The sequence below is a fragment of the Alexandromys fortis genome, unplaced genomic scaffold (genome assembly GCF_014885135.2).
Source record: "Alexandromys fortis isolate MF-2015 unplaced genomic scaffold, M_Fortis_MF-2015_v1.1 scaffold_46, whole genome shotgun sequence".
Taxonomy (NCBI): domain Eukaryota; kingdom Metazoa; phylum Chordata; class Mammalia; order Rodentia; family Cricetidae; genus Alexandromys; species Alexandromys fortis.
Genome location: NW_026067919.1, coordinates 140,476 through 156,028, shown reverse-complemented (window position 1 = coordinate 156,028; position 15,553 = coordinate 140,476). Strand labels below are relative to the sequence as shown.

The 15,553-nt window shown below is 40.2% G+C and overlaps 1 protein-coding gene across 2 annotated transcripts in view; it reads right to left on the bottom strand.

Annotated features, from left to right (window-relative positions):
• The window catches only part of Ngly1 (N-glycanase 1), a 55,534-nt gene that overhangs the window by 10,374 nt on the left and 29,607 nt on the right, over positions 1-15,553 (bottom strand). For both annotated transcript variants that reach the window (XM_050140637.1, XM_050140638.1), the window contains exons 4-9: positions 13,465-13,630; positions 11,722-11,944; positions 8,135-8,256; positions 6,639-6,784; positions 5,228-5,338; positions 2,693-2,857 (exon numbers count right to left, since the gene is read on the bottom strand). In XM_050140637.1, the coding sequence (XP_049996594.1) occupies positions 2,693-2,857; positions 5,228-5,338; positions 6,639-6,784; positions 8,135-8,256; positions 11,722-11,944; positions 13,465-13,630 (933 nt within the window). The remainder of the gene's footprint in view (positions 1-2,692; positions 2,858-5,227; positions 5,339-6,638; positions 6,785-8,134; positions 8,257-11,721; positions 11,945-13,464; positions 13,631-15,553) is intronic.

Genomic DNA, 15,553 nt, shown 5'->3' with positions numbered 1-15,553 from the left:
CAGTAGATACTTCAAACATCTGAAAGAGCAGATATGTCTCTTCTGTGTCTGTATTTATCTTGATGTGTGGCTTGTCCTGTACTCTTGGTACAGTGATGTTTGTAATGGGCACTGTCCTGGGGAGCATGCCTTCTCAAAGTGCTACATCGTAACTGCCTCCAGATATTGCCAAGGGCCGCCAGAAGGCAAAAGTACCCACTGTAGAGAACCAGCAATCTGTGTCAGTATCTTGATATATTATTCATTACTCCTACAGATACTGAGTGTAACTTTGTGTTAAACTTTAGGTTCTTATATTAAAAAGTAAAAATAGGTACAAGAAACAATAAACACTGTAAAAATATCTATTACAAGTATGTGTGTTATCACTGTTAATGTAAAATAGTAGCACTAAGTGGGGGTGTAGTGGTGCAAACATAATCACAGTACTTGGAAAAACTGAGGCAGGAGAATAGCAAATTTGAGCCAACCTGATCTACACTGTAAGACCTTTATCTCAAATAAAATAGCAGAAATTATTATCAATTAATATATGAAAGAGAATATAATTCTCTAGCAGAGCCTACATATTGTGTTTCAAAAGGTAAATAAAATTATTTTTTAAAATTTGATTTTAATAAGTTCTATTTTAACATTCTCAATTCTCTTCCTAATTTCTCCCTTCCTCTCTCTCTCTCTTCTTTCTTCCTTCCCTCTTTTTTGGTATTGGGGACTCAGCACCTTGAGACTATGAGACGCACAATTCTACAAAGCCACATTCTCTTCTCTACTTTCTCAAAGGTATTTCAGAATGCTAACACAATCTAAAGCTTTCTCTTATAAAGGATAAGTAATGTCAAAGTGAAAAGAAAGTATATACATATATATTACTGAATGTATCATATCTGCAAAGAAGCAAAGCAACATGTAGTAAGATTAATATTTCATAAAAAATTGAGATCAGGCTGGTCTCAAATTTGTGATCCTACTGTCTCGGCCTCCCTAGCTGGAACTACAGGCATGTGCCATCACTCCTAGCCTGCATAAAACTCTGTTAAAATAAAACCTTCCTTTTGGAAAACAACACAGTAATATTTTCCTCTTGCTCCAAATGACTGTGAGATTAAGTTCCAAATATTTTGAGGATTAATACCCCTTTCTGCTCACTTTTAGAACACTCATTTGTAAAATTGGAGCCAGTGGTTTCTTTTTAAATCTACAACACTAAGATGGACTCCAGTAACCGAGAAATTCTCAAAGTTTTCAAAAGGGGAAAATGATCCTGTTCTGACCCAGTTCATATTTTTAAAGTTTAATCAGTGTACACCCATGTAAGGAAGCACACTCACCACAAAGATGAAAAGGAAATGAAGACCTAAATAATGTCCACGCTTTCAGCTGAACACAGCTGTGAGTTAAATGTGCTCTTTAATGGCTTCATCTAGATCAGGCTCCTAACTTGTACTGTGTCAGCAGTGATCGGAACTATTTGTTGAGCTTGGCTGTTGTAATTCTACAGCTAAACCAACATTACTAATAGCCTATAGCAGATGATGAGATAAACTAAAATTCAAACACAAAATTTATTGGGGATAATTCACTCTTTTAGGACATAGGAAAAATGGGTTACAACAATGGCATATTTACATAAAGAAAACATAAAGCTTTAATTTGTTTGGGATTGCTGAGTTGTCTGGTAACAATATGAGAGGGATCATTTTCCTCTCCAGCGCGTTTCACTCTGCAGCTTCCTGGATCACGTATGTGCTGGATGATCCAGCAGTGCTACTTGCAGCTCCCTAGGGAAGGGGTGATCCACAGTTTCTGTGGTTGCTACAGACCATGGTGCACAGACTTCACCTGGGTCCTAACTTGAGAGTTAAGGTACATAAATCAGTCCCTATGTTATTCCTTCCATTTCCAGAGAGGAAGCACGTGATAACCCTCCCTGCGGCACTGAGGGCTGAACTAGTGCCTCACACATGCTTGGCAAATGCTGACTGCTGAGCTGCACTCTAGCCCTTCTTTCCCCCTGTCATGTTGTTGAGTCTCACTGCACAGCCACGCTGAACTGCAGCTGCTGAACTGCAGCTCTCCTGCTTCAGCCTGCCTAGTGTCCAGGGCCACAGGTCAGGGCTAATAGGAACAGCTACCTACAAATTCTTACAGGCTATAGAAGGAAGATGCTGAAAGCCTTAGCCACTAAAGCAATGGACTATAAGAAATGTCTGGTTTTACTTTTAAATGGAAGAGAAAATGAGATTTGTTTGTGTTTTTTTTTTCCTTTCTTTTTCTTTCTTTCTCCTTTCTTTCTCTTTCTTCCTTCTTTCTTTCTTTCTTTCTTTCTTTCTTTCTTTCTTTCTTTCTCTTTCTTTCTTTCTTTTTTGTTGTTGTTTTTTTCCCCGAGACAGGGGTTCTCTGTAGTTTTAGAGCCTGTCCTGGAACTAGCTCTTGTAGAGCAGGCTGGCCTCGAACTCACAAACATCCGCCTGCCTTTGCCTCCCGAGTGCTGGGATTAAAGGCATGCGCCACCACCGCCTGGCGAGAAAATGAGATTTAAATCTTGTTTCATATTGTAAACCTACCCCTATTTCCCACTCATAAAACCTCCCAGAAAGAAAATTATTCTGCTCTCTTGACAAGTTGGTTTTCTGAAAGCCACGAGTGCAGTACAGCAAGAAGGTGCGTCAGCTGATCTGACCGGAGCACGTACCTCTAGACCCGCTTCACCTCGGGCCACTCTCCAAGCCAATGACCCAGACACCCTTCCACCAAGTTCTCCAGGTTGGGGGGTTTTGGGAGATATAAATTCAACAAGCTCCACAATTATCCTCTGAAGAAGTTCTTTTCTTCTGTTTTCTGACAATGATAGCTGCCTCTGTAATTAGTGTTTAAAATCAGAGTTTAGGGGAATACAGAAGTCCACCTCTAAACAAAATAAAATCACTGATATTTTCAGAGGTCTTGAAAGATATAATCAATTGTGTTTCCAAATTACTTAGAAAATTCAAAAATAAAGAAAACCTCATTTTATGTATTTTATTTTGTAAAATGATTTAGCACCTGTTTTCAACAGTTCATGACCTGGATTACTGTGGCTCTAAAATGGGAGGTAGCATTTTGTGTTCTGGTTGTGATGGACTAGTGTGTGCTATTGCAATGGCCTTGCCAAGAAAGTTATGGAGACATGAGCTCCTGATCACCCACATGTGCACACACAGAAGTGAGGGGAGATGGATTCGGTGTATAAAATAGAAAGCTACCAAGGAGACAGGATGCGAGAAGATTCAGGGGGACAATGAGAAGGACCATACTGTACCCCTCTCCCCACCCAGGAACTTGCCCGTTATTAAGCAGAATGGGAAGAGGCTGAGAAATCAGGCATAAAATGTGGGCTGAGACTCTGAGATGCAAGACAGAATTCCTAGCAGAGTCGAAAGTGGGGAAATCAAACCTAATGCAAAAAGTCAGGTTCTTAGATTTCCAGGTCAGGGTCTCTAAAAACTCCTCATAAGACAGAAAGGTGAGTCTGAATCAGACTGAGGCCTTGCCACACATGCCAATCAAGAGTCAGATGAAAGTGTATGGCTTCATTTCCTTGCCAGGCAAAGCAAAATCAGTTGTTTTTAAAGTATGACAAAGCTGCATACACATACCTACCAAAGGGTTATAAAATGACTCTGCAATCACAGACCCCTAGTTCTTCCCTTCCTCAGTAATCACTATAACCATTGCATGCCTTACTTCAGAAATTTTCATACATGAACACGTGGGTACATTTATATATAAATTTCTACACAAATACAAAAGCATCATTATATTCAAGATACAGTTAGATAACTAAACAAGACATTTTTTTTTTGCTTCTTCAGATAGGGTAACACTATGTAGTTCAGGTTAGCCTGGAATTTACTATCCTCCTGCCTCAGCCTCCCAATCACTAGGGTTGCTAGATTACAAGCATTTACCAACAGACCCAGCAATGACATACTGTGTGTACATGCACATGCATATGCATGTGTGCTCACATGTGTGTATACATGTGGTGTGCAAATACGTGTAGTGTGTGTGTCTGTGTGTGGTGTATGCATGTATATATGTGTGCCTATTGTGTGTGCATGTGTAGAAGCCAGAGGTTAACATCAGCTATCGTCCTCTATCTTTTTCCATCTTACTTTTGAGACAGGACCTCTAATGAACCTGAATCTCACCATCATAACTAGATTAGCTAGCCAGAAAGTCCCTGGGACCTACCTGTGGGTAACTGCTAAATGCCGGGGTAACAGGTACAAGCTACCATGTTGTAGTTTACATGGGTTCTGGGGATCTCAACCTAGAGCACTTTACGCACTGAGCTATCTCAAAGCCCACAGCCACATCCTTTTCATGCAAATACACAAATGCTGAAATTCTGTGTTATTGAACTCTGAGAAGGAATGTGACATTTAACATAAAACACCCATAATACTTAAATGAACTTTCCAAATTTCCATGAATAGACACACTGGTCTATTAAGGTAGTCTTACAGAAGATGTTAGTGCTCTAGGAATTTCAGTGGGGGCTGGAGACAGATCAGGTGGTAAACTGTTTGCCTTGAGTTCCATCCTCTGCATATAGAAACCTAGTTAACATGCAGAGACTGCAGAGTTCTCAGCACTCAGTGGGAGGGATATCTATAGCACACCCCTCCCATCAAGCCTTGGGGATCAGCTGTGGATGAGTGACTGTAGGCAGAGACACAGAAGGGCATATTCAGAACTCACAGTAGTTGTGACCGGATGCCCAAGACCTGCTGTGAAAGCTCATGTCTGATAAAACCCCAGGATGGAGGCAGGGAGGTGGGTGTGCCTACCACTTGTTAAGGGGCTCCTGGGAAAGGAAAGTCGGTTTTCTTAAGGGTGTGACTCCTGGTAGGCAGATGAAGCTCCAGGCAGGCCATGCAAGAGTATTTGGGCAGCACAAACTACACAAAAAATAAAAAAGAGGATATGAAGTTGGGTGGGTAGGTATGGAGGTAGCATGGATCTGGGAACAGTGGTGGAATGGTGAACATGATCAAAATATACTGCATGAAGTTATCAAAGAATAAAAGAAAATTCTAAAAACTAGGTATTGGTGTTGCTAAGATTAACCTAGCACTTGAGGTCAAAGTTTCATGAGACCTTGTCTCAATAAATAAATAAAGAGTTAAAACTGGCTATTTCTGATGATTCAAATGTCATCTGTAAAATGTTAGCCACCACGTACCTGCTTATTAAACCCATTAATGGTTTCTCGAAGTAACTCTTCTTTAACCTTGGTCCTCCTGGATATTACCTCATCATGTTTACAAGAGTATCGCCAGGTGACGTCAACTACCTGGAACCAATCACAGAACACAGTATTTAACAAAATCACACCAATCCTTTATTTTTTTAAAAAAATAGCTACAATGCAAAGAATTCTTCCATGCAACTCAAAAAAACCTCCCCTTTGTTAGAATTTTAGAACCAGGGCTGAACTGCTCAATTAAAAATAAAAAATAAAAAAATAAAGCTGAGTGTGGAGGGTCACAATTACAATCCAGCACTTAGGAGGTTGAGGCAGAAACACAAGTTCAAGGTCAACCTCAGCTGTGAAACAATGAAAATGAAAGGCATTGCAGAGAATACGCTGTAATGTTTGCAGCCAAACACGCTGGGATAAAGCTTTCAGAATGCTAGGGTTCCGTTTAAAGCTGACGCCACTTCAGAATTAAACAAAGCAAGCTTCACCCTCCCGATTCTATTATTACATGGAAAGGACAACTGAAGGAAAATGTCCAATCTTCTAGCACTCTGAGCCAGAACAATTCATTATCTATATGCTCAAAATAAATCTCAACAGAATTAACTCCAACTGAATCAGAGTTTTACATTAAGATGTAAAACTAAAAATACAAAAGTTCTAAAAAGCAAACAGGAGAAAATTATTGTCATGAGGTAGGCAAAACTTTCTTAGATACAACATGAAAAGCAAACTCTGTAAGAAAACATGCTAAACTTGACTTAAGATCTTTTCTCTTCAAATCAGTTAGAACACACCAGCAAATCTTTGCAACGCATAGTTCTAAAAAAACCCAACTTACATAAGAACATAAAAATAAATTTTAAAACTCATAAGAGAACAAATACACAATGGAAAAATCAGCAAAGGATACATAGGTTTGAAAAATGAACACCTCGCACATGCTCCAACACACTGTGCCATTAGCTCTCACTGACAGGGCTAAATTTAAAAGTAAAGCCACACTAGACTTTGGCAAAGGTGTGGAGAAACTGGGAAGTCTCATGTACTGCTGATAAGAAAATAAAATAGTGCCACTCCTTTGCAAAATAATTTGACAATGATCCAGCCATTGCATTCCTAGGCAGTAAGCAAAAAAAAAAAAAAAAAAAAAAAAAGCAAGTATATACCTGACTGTTTATAGCAGCTTAATTTAAAATCCATGCAATGTCCATCTGTAGGTACAAGGATATAAACATTCCTTAGTACCGCCCACAGCGGAAGACACTGATTACCATGAGTTTATGGTGTATACAAATGACACATACTCAACAGCACACAGCAAATGTATGTGACCTGTCGAACACACTTTAAAATAATTTTATATTTTGGAATTCTTTCTCTTATGTCCTACCTCATCTTTAGAGAACGCTATGATATAGGAAAGCTTTTTGCCCCATCCTATTTCATAAAGGAGAGGTTTGTCACAGACGTCTTCACACGCGTCACAGTGCAGCCACCGCTGCTGGGCAGGAGAATAGACTTCTGTCCAAACATGGTCTATTCATGTGGGGCAAGAGGAAGAAAAGGGAAATAGAAGTTAAGTTGATAAAACAAGAATGACTTCTGATAACTGTATGTAATTCTCTAGGAATCACATAACAAGCTAATTTATACTATTTAAACTTTAATTAGCAAGAACATTTTGTGATACATACATTTGTAGGATATTTTTATCTGAAATTCTTTAAAATGTTCTCAGTTTAAGTCTTAACTAGAAATAATGGGTGCTGTAGCTCTAAAGCAGGCAACGCTCTGAGCAAAGCATCAAAACTACCAGACTGTGAGGGATGAATGCGACTTCTGATCCTACAGGCTCTCTCTGGACCCAGAAGGAGACCTAACAGGAGAGCTGGTTATTTATGTTTTATATTTGGTATTGAAATGGCGTCTCATCAATAGGCAAGTGGATACCCAGGTTGGCTTCAATCCTCCTACCACAGCCTCTGTTAAATGCCAGGACTACAAGAATGTGTAACCATACCCTGCTTGAAGCTTTACATTTGATTCTGAGAGAAGACCATTAGCTAAAAGTTTCATGGATTCTAAAACAACAGTGGAAACAAAAAAAACCCTGAAACAGAGAAAGCAACCAGACATAATAGTCACTTCTAAATGAAGACCAAGTCAAATACTAAGTCTTTCCTTGGAGTGTTTGTGTAGACTGCAATATAGGCCATGTCACCTGCAGCAACCCCTTTAAAAATGAACTCTACAGCACATTATAACACACATTCCATCCACGCAGAACAGGGCTAACATGAATGTCATGGTAAGAGATTAGAGGGATAGAGTCTAGCTCCCAGGAAAGAGGTATCTGTGTTACAAACATCTTATGGAGCCTTGAGAATGTTTTTAAGGTTGGTATTGCTCTTACTTTATGGAAGATGTGGTGGTTTGAATAGGAATGGCTCCCATAGACTCATGTGTTTGAATGCTTAGCCCACAGGGAGTGCTACTACTAGTAGGTGAGGCCTTGATGGAGGAGGGGTTGAGGTCTTACATGCTCAAGCTACACCCAGTGTGGCTCACAGTCTCCTTTTGCTGCCTATGGGTCAAGATACAGAACTCTCTGCTCCTTCTTCAGCACCATGTGTGCCTGCATGCCACCATGCTTCTCCCCATGAGGATAATGGACCAAACCTCTGAAACTGTAAACCAGCCCCAGCTAAATGCTTTCTTTGTTACAGTTGTTGTAGTCATGGTGTCTCTTCACAGCAATAGACACCCCAAATAGGACAGGCTGATGTAAGAAAGAGAAAATGAGGGGCATAGGCCATTAATCTGAATTCCAAGTCTATAGACCCTTCTCCTATCTTGTCTTTTCCTCTCTCCTACCACATGCTGTACCTGTGTAATCCCACACATAGCGAGCTTCAAACCCTAATGCACGGCAACACAGCGTAAAACAATTGGCCCACTCGCCACAGCGTCCACATCTTGTTTCCAAAAGTTTCTCAGGGTTGTTATATCTGGTTTAAAAAACAACAACAAAGACAACAGTTGTGATTCATGATTAAAATCCAGTTTTAAAAGAATTTATATCACTTGTATACTAAATATCAATTATGACTCTTAGTTTCTTGTTTTAAAATATTGATGAAAGCACCTAGCCTATATGAGGCACTGTGCTAGTCTTTGTGAACCATACTAAACAGTGGAACTGTCTTCAGTGAGCAGAGTTCTGAGCAAGGGATGAACACAAATAATTTCACTATATGCAGTCAGTTTAAGTCTTAATTAAGAATGGGTGCTACTTTTTCAAAAAAGGTAAGAACACTGATTAGCAATATCCACACCACCATGTTCAGGATCAGTAAGTAATACAAGCCAAAGCCATGTAGCAGCTAAGACATAGGTGGAAGGGTGGATAGGGCAGTTTCCACCTCAATGATTTTGAAAAATAAGATTTAGATGAACAGGTTTTCTAAGAAATGTAATGAAGACATTCCATAGTTCTCTTGCAAGAAAGTTAGCTTATTGTAATTAAAATGTAATTAGCTTTAAATGCTACTCAACAGATTTTAGCTTGGGGCAGGGCCAGGGAGTTAGCTCAATTGGTAGATGGCATGGTATTGTAAAACTGCAATCCCAGCTTTTGGGAGGAAGAAGGAGGAGGATTAGAAATTCAAAGTCATTCTTGGCTGCATACAGAGTTCGAGGCCAGCCTGTGCTTCACAAGACCCTGTTTCTAAAAACCAAACCCAAAAGTAGGGCTGTGAGGATTAGGGTTTGGAGAGATGGCTCAGTGACTAAGAACACTTCTTGCATGAGCATAAGGACTGGAGTCTGGATCCAGCACTCATGTATAAAACTAGGTGTGACCATGCATACTTGTGACCCAACGCTATGGGTGATGGAGGCAGGAGGACTTCTGAGGCTTGCTGGACACTAGCCTAGTTCCAGCTTCAGTGAGAGATGGATAATGAGTGAACAGGACTTCTGACATTCTCCTCTGGCTTTCACTGTGCACCTGTGAACACAGCTGTGTATATACACACCTGGACTCCTCACCCACACACAAAGATTTTAACTTATATATATATATTCCAGCTTTCTTTTTACTAACGATTTTGATTAATTCTTTGGACACACTTAAAGATGCATGCTAATTTACAAGAAAGATGTCTGCAACATTCCCCCAAAAGTTATTCTAATTATAAAATTATCCTAAGAATGGACGGCACTGAGATTTCTCACTCTGCACTGAGAAAGGCCAGTCCAGGAAGGAAGAGGAAGTAGTGCCATGAATGAAATAACTGGCTCTGCAATGACACGTTAGTTGAGCATGCCTTTGCTTAAGCTAAGATAAATGGATTTAGGATTCCGTAACTGAAAAGAGATGTAAGTTTACATTAAAGTATAACGAAGAATTCAAGGATTCTGATCTTGGGGCAAGTCAAATGGATTAAGTCAAGAGTCAGATGAATGGGAAAGCATTGCACCAGCAACACCAAAACCCTGAGTTCTAGTTCTGGTACAATAGAAACAAAACAAAACACCCCCAAAACATGTTTAATATTTCAACCTTGCATAAATAACATCTACAAGCAAAACAGGAAAATGGTTAGAAAATAAACTTCGCATAAATATGCTAGTCAATACCATTCCATACTAAAACAAAACAAAACAAAAAACCTGAGAGGGATTTAACTATGTATGGTTCTGTAAAGGGGCTGTGTTGAAAGAGAGAGAGAGAGAGAGAGAGAGAGAGAGAGAGAGAGAGAGATAGATAAAAACAAACAAATTGGTTTTAGATAACCACTGGGTATTATATTCTTTTATGTATAATGTAGGGGTGGGTTCCAAATTGGACAAAACTGAGTCCTACATTCCCAACAGAACAGGCTTTCTAGTGGGCAACAGAACTAATTTCCTAAGTATTGCCTATTAAGAACATCTAACAAGCAGGGTGGTGGTGGCACATGCCTTTAATCCCAGCACTTGGGAGGCAGATTTCAAGGCCAGTCTTGTCAACAAACCTAGTTCCAGGACAGCCAGAGCTATATAGAAAGACCCTGTCTCAAATGCCCACCCTGCCCCCAAGAAAGAAAATCTAATAAAAGGCTTATAAGTCAAAAAGTGAATTGAAAATTTTAATTTCCCAATTTTTAAAACAGACATGATTGGTCAGGCTTAGTGGTGCACACATGTATTCTTGGCATGTAAGAGGATCATGTTTGAAGCTACACAGCAAGACTCAGTCTCAGAAAATCAACCAATTAACCAAACAAGAAAAACAAACAAAACAAAACAAAAATGCAGAGATTGAGCCAAATATGAAAGACTGGGACAGGGAAAGTCCTAATCAAAACAAATTTCTGCCTTTATAAGTTACTTTTTACCCCCCCATATCTGATGATTAAATAAAGACAACTCTGTATTATCATAATGATCAATGGTATCACTGTTATTATTATTGTCACTGTATATCACTATCAATAACACTTTCAGAATTTAAAAAGCTATAAATACATTTAGAAATTTAAAAGGAGATAGTAAGGGCTGGAGATCAGCTCAGCTGGCAAAGTATCTGACTAGCATACACAAGCATGGATAAACCAGGTATAGTGATACATGTCTGCAATTCCACCACAGGTAGAGGCAGGAAAACCAGAAGTTTCAGTTCAGCCTGGACTACACAAGAAACAGTCACACATACATGACAGACAGAGAAGACAGAGGAAAGGAGACAGAATATTCTGGCGGGTCTTATGGTCATCAGTTCTCAACAACTCTGTTGTGGCTTAAGAACTGTCACGGTACCAGGTAAGTCAGTTTGACTGTGTTCTAACAGAACTAGACAATGTAGATATGGTTGGGTCTAGTCTGCCTGACTTCAAGGGACACTAGCCCACTGAAACATGTGGCTCTGGCAGGCTTTGCCCTACTTCCAATTCCCTCTGTCTTGCTAAAAAAACCATTAGATTACATTAGTCACCAAGATTCCCTTTTCTAGTCACTGCTCCTCCTAAGGCAGACTACTGCAGTCCAGCAATCAAAAAAGCCCGCTTTGGCTCACCTAATTGACATGCCAATTAAAATTAAACACCTCATCCTAAAATGGGGTTTCCCCTTGTACCTTTATAAACTGCTGTTTTCCTATGTGCCACATCTGTCTCCTCACCTTTGTTGTTCCTCATCCTCTCTGTCCCTTCCCCTTTTTTCCCTTCCCTTTCCCCCTTGTCCTCAATCTCCTGAGTTTGACTCTTATTCCCTGCCCCCTGTCCCTCTGGGGCAAATACATCTCCTTTGTGCTGAAAACTTGGCCTTGGGTGCCCTGAGCCCATACTTTTCCTTTCAAGTCTAGTCTGTAGACCTCTGTCCAAAAGAAATATCAAGTCCAGTTAAAATGGAGATCAAAAGCTAATTTAATAATAAATTCCTGCCAACCATCCCACTGAAAGACCCTCTAACATCACTTCACAGATACCCACCTTGGGAACCGGTTGCTCAACTGGCATGCATCACAGTAATGATCCTCTACGGTGTTTGCACCCCACTTCAGCTCATCATCATTGGGCAGCAATGCTTTATCTCTAGATCTAGTCTCTCCACCGCATTTGCTGCACACAATGTTATTCACCCAGCGGAAAAACTCCTCTTTAAACCAGTGTAGGAGCTCCAGTAGAAGGAAGTCCTCATCACTTACATTAGTACCTTGGAAGTTAGGAGAGAATCAGTTAATGTTTAACGCTGACAGAACATTAAAACTACTATAGATTTATGCTTGAATTGGGATCAGAAATAAATGATAGAGTAAGATGATAAAAGCTTTCACAAGGAACAATGTCAGCTGCTGTGAACAGGTTTAACACACAGTAACCTGTGTGATTTGACAGGAACAGCAGAGGATGTGACCACTGCTGTCTCTGTGCTACCTATGCAGGTGAGCAGAACATTATGGTGTCTCAAGGAACTAGGGTCAATTTGGAATAGACCCATAAAACACAAGGGAATAGAATGAAAAACATTTAAAAAAAATGGCTACATTAGGCTGGAGATAAGCTTTGTGATGGAGCATCTGACTGATATGAGGAGGTCCAGGTTTTTATCACTAGTACCATCAAACAAAATATTAATACTGGCTGTATTAAATTAGTTAGGAATATACATAGGTAAACATTTAACAGTAAAAACAAAGTCACAGGTAGAATTCAAAATACCAGATACTTTAAACATCATGGTACCAACTTTTTAATAAATTATTTATGTGTATGGGTGTTTTACCTACATATATGTCTGCATATCCAGGTATGCCTGGTGCCCTGGGAAAAGGCATCAGATCCCAGGGGACTGGACTTACAGAAGGTTGTGAGCTTCCCTGTGGGTACCAGTAATCAAGTTTAGGTTCTCTGAAAAAGCAGAGAGTCTCTCCAGCAACTACTTTTATTGTTTTTAATCAGTGTTTCACTGTGAAACAGAATTTACCCATGGACACACATCCCAGAAGACATAAACACAACCATATCTACAACATACAAAAGAGCCCCAGCAAGTGAGCATGACACTAAATATCCTGCCCAATTTATCAATAAAGTACTACCTCCTATCATACCTATTTTTAAAAATTACATTTATTCAGCTGGGCAGTGGTGGCACACACTTTTAAACCTAGGACTTGGGAGGCAGTGGCACAAGAGTTAAACATGAAACAACGCAAGTGTCTACTAACAGATGACTACACAGGCAAGACACAGATGTTCACACATGGCTCATCATCTATCTCACAACAGAAGACGATTATGCAGTATGTTCAACACGAACGAGTCCTAGGGAAATCACACTAAACCAAGTAAGCCATCCACAACTTACACGCAACAGAGCAGTCAGAACCATAGAGCAGAACAGTGATTGCTGGCAGCTGGGGGTAGGGAAGGGCAGATTATAACCATTTAATGGGTAGACTTTCCATTTTATATGACAAAAAGAAGGGCAGTGGTAAAGGTTAACGTACTAAAGAGCAAGAGCCACATGCTTAAAAAAGGTAGGATGGGATATTTTCTACATTACTGTAACCACAATATTTTTTTAAAAAGGCAGAGATATGGCCATTATTGTTATACTTCTTAAAAATCTATATATGTATCACTGTCTATTCCTAGTGTGCACATATAGCTAAAGGTACTATTATTCAATAATAATGCACAATAGCAATAAATCATTATGGAAGCCACTACCTTTATCTAGCTTTCGAGCTTTGAATAACTTTTCTTGAGATTTTCTCTTTAGTTCATTGACTGGGATACACGTCAATGCTTTCTCCTGAAGGACAGGATTTTCATAGATCTGCACATGCTGAACATTGGACTGCAGAACTTTTAAGATGGTTGAATCACCAACAACCTAAGAAGAAAAAACACTAAAATTAGCTTTTCTACAATGCTATAAAAGTAATAGAAAAAAAGCCACTGTGGTTCAATGATACCATATGGAGTCAATGAAAAAAAGCCAATTAGATGGATGCCTTTATAATATTAAGAGACAGCTACATTTCTATCTGTCTATTTTCCACTGTCTACACAGAGTCCTACGAATTCGCTGTTGAATTTGTAAACCATACGTTCTGATGAACATATGATTCAAGACGGCTCTGAGCAACACATCTGAGAATCCTTTCAGCTAGAAACCCGTGTAACATATAGCATTACATTTTTGATTTTGTGAGATCAAGAATGTCAACACATACCCATAGAGGAAAGGCATATGTATGGGCTATGAGAAAAACACCAAACAGTATGCCCACCTGCCTAAGTGTTGACAGAAATGTGAAAAAGTTTCCAGAACAACTGTACTGTGTGAGAAGCCAAAGCACTACACAACAGGAAAGGATGTGGGTGGGCAGGGTCTGCAGGAAGCACAGTATTTCTCCCTCCTTGTCATCTCATCACCAAGGAAGCCTGCCTCTTGACAGTGACACTGCATGCTTAGAGCCCCAACAGAAAGGTTAGTCATCAAGTCCACACCAGGGGCCTATGTATATCCCAAAGGTAGCATGTCTTGCCCTCATTACAGATGCTGGAAACAAAGGCAGCTGGCAGGCTCCTAGGCTCTGCCAGGTGTGGCGGGGTCTATAAAACTGGCATGAACCACAAGGGGGAAAAGTGTGTTAGAATTAGTATCAGGCCAGGCAGTGGTGGCGCACACCTTCAATTTCAGCACTCGGGAGGCAGAGACAGTAGGATCTCTGTGAGTTCGAGACCAGTCTGGTCTACAGAGTGAGTTCCAGGACAGGCCCCAAAACTGCAGAGAGACCCTGTCTCAAAAAAGTAAAACAAAAACAAAAAGAATTAGTATCAGAAAGCAAATCCTACAGTAACAATAGAAAACAAATCAGAGTCTGAAAAGAAGTATGTCTCCCAAGACTAGCGCACATATCATATAGACACTCCTCCAATGGAGTGAGAGCCTGGAAAATCTACCACAGGTTAGCAATATCTTGAGTGAAAAAGCATTTAGACCCCCTCCGGGACCACAGCTTGGTAATACAGCACTCTGTGAGCCTCAGGATGCCGAGGCTGGTCAAGTTGCAGCGCACTGCCCTTGTCCACTGTTACTAGGGAGTGTCTGCTATGTATCTTCAGCACAGGAAAACACCGAGCTCACTTACACTCTGGGGTGGTTTCCACTAGACTTGTACCGCACGTCTCTTGTACCACTAGAAAAAAGAAAACTCAATCTGAACACTGTAAGGTGGGAGCCATCTGTATTCAAAAGGCTCTAGTACAGATTTTCGGAATAAAAATTTAAACACTGAGAAAACGTGGTACTGGTATAATCAAACAATACATAAATGTATCAATTAGAAGACTGACTAAGAGCCTGGAGGTGGTGGCGCACGCCTTTAATCCTAGCACTTGGGAGGCAGAGGCAGAGGCGGATCTCTGTGAGTTCAAGACCAGCCTGGTCTACAAGAGCTAGTTCCAGGACAGGCTCCCACCACAGAGAAACCCTGTCAGAACAAGAACAAGAACAAGAACAAGAACAAGAACAAGAACAAGAACAAGAACAAGAACAAGAACAAGAACAAGAACAAGAACAAGAACAAGAACAAGAACAAGAACAAGAACAAGAACAAGAACAAGGGCTGGAGAGATGGCTCAGAGGTTAAGAGCACTGACTGCTCTTCCAGAGGTCCGGAGTTCAATTCCCAGCAACCACATGGTGGCTCACAACCATCTGTAATGAGATCTGGTGCCCTCTTCTGGCCTGCAGGTATGGAGGCTGAACACTGTGTACATAATAAATAAAAAAATCTTTAAAAAAATG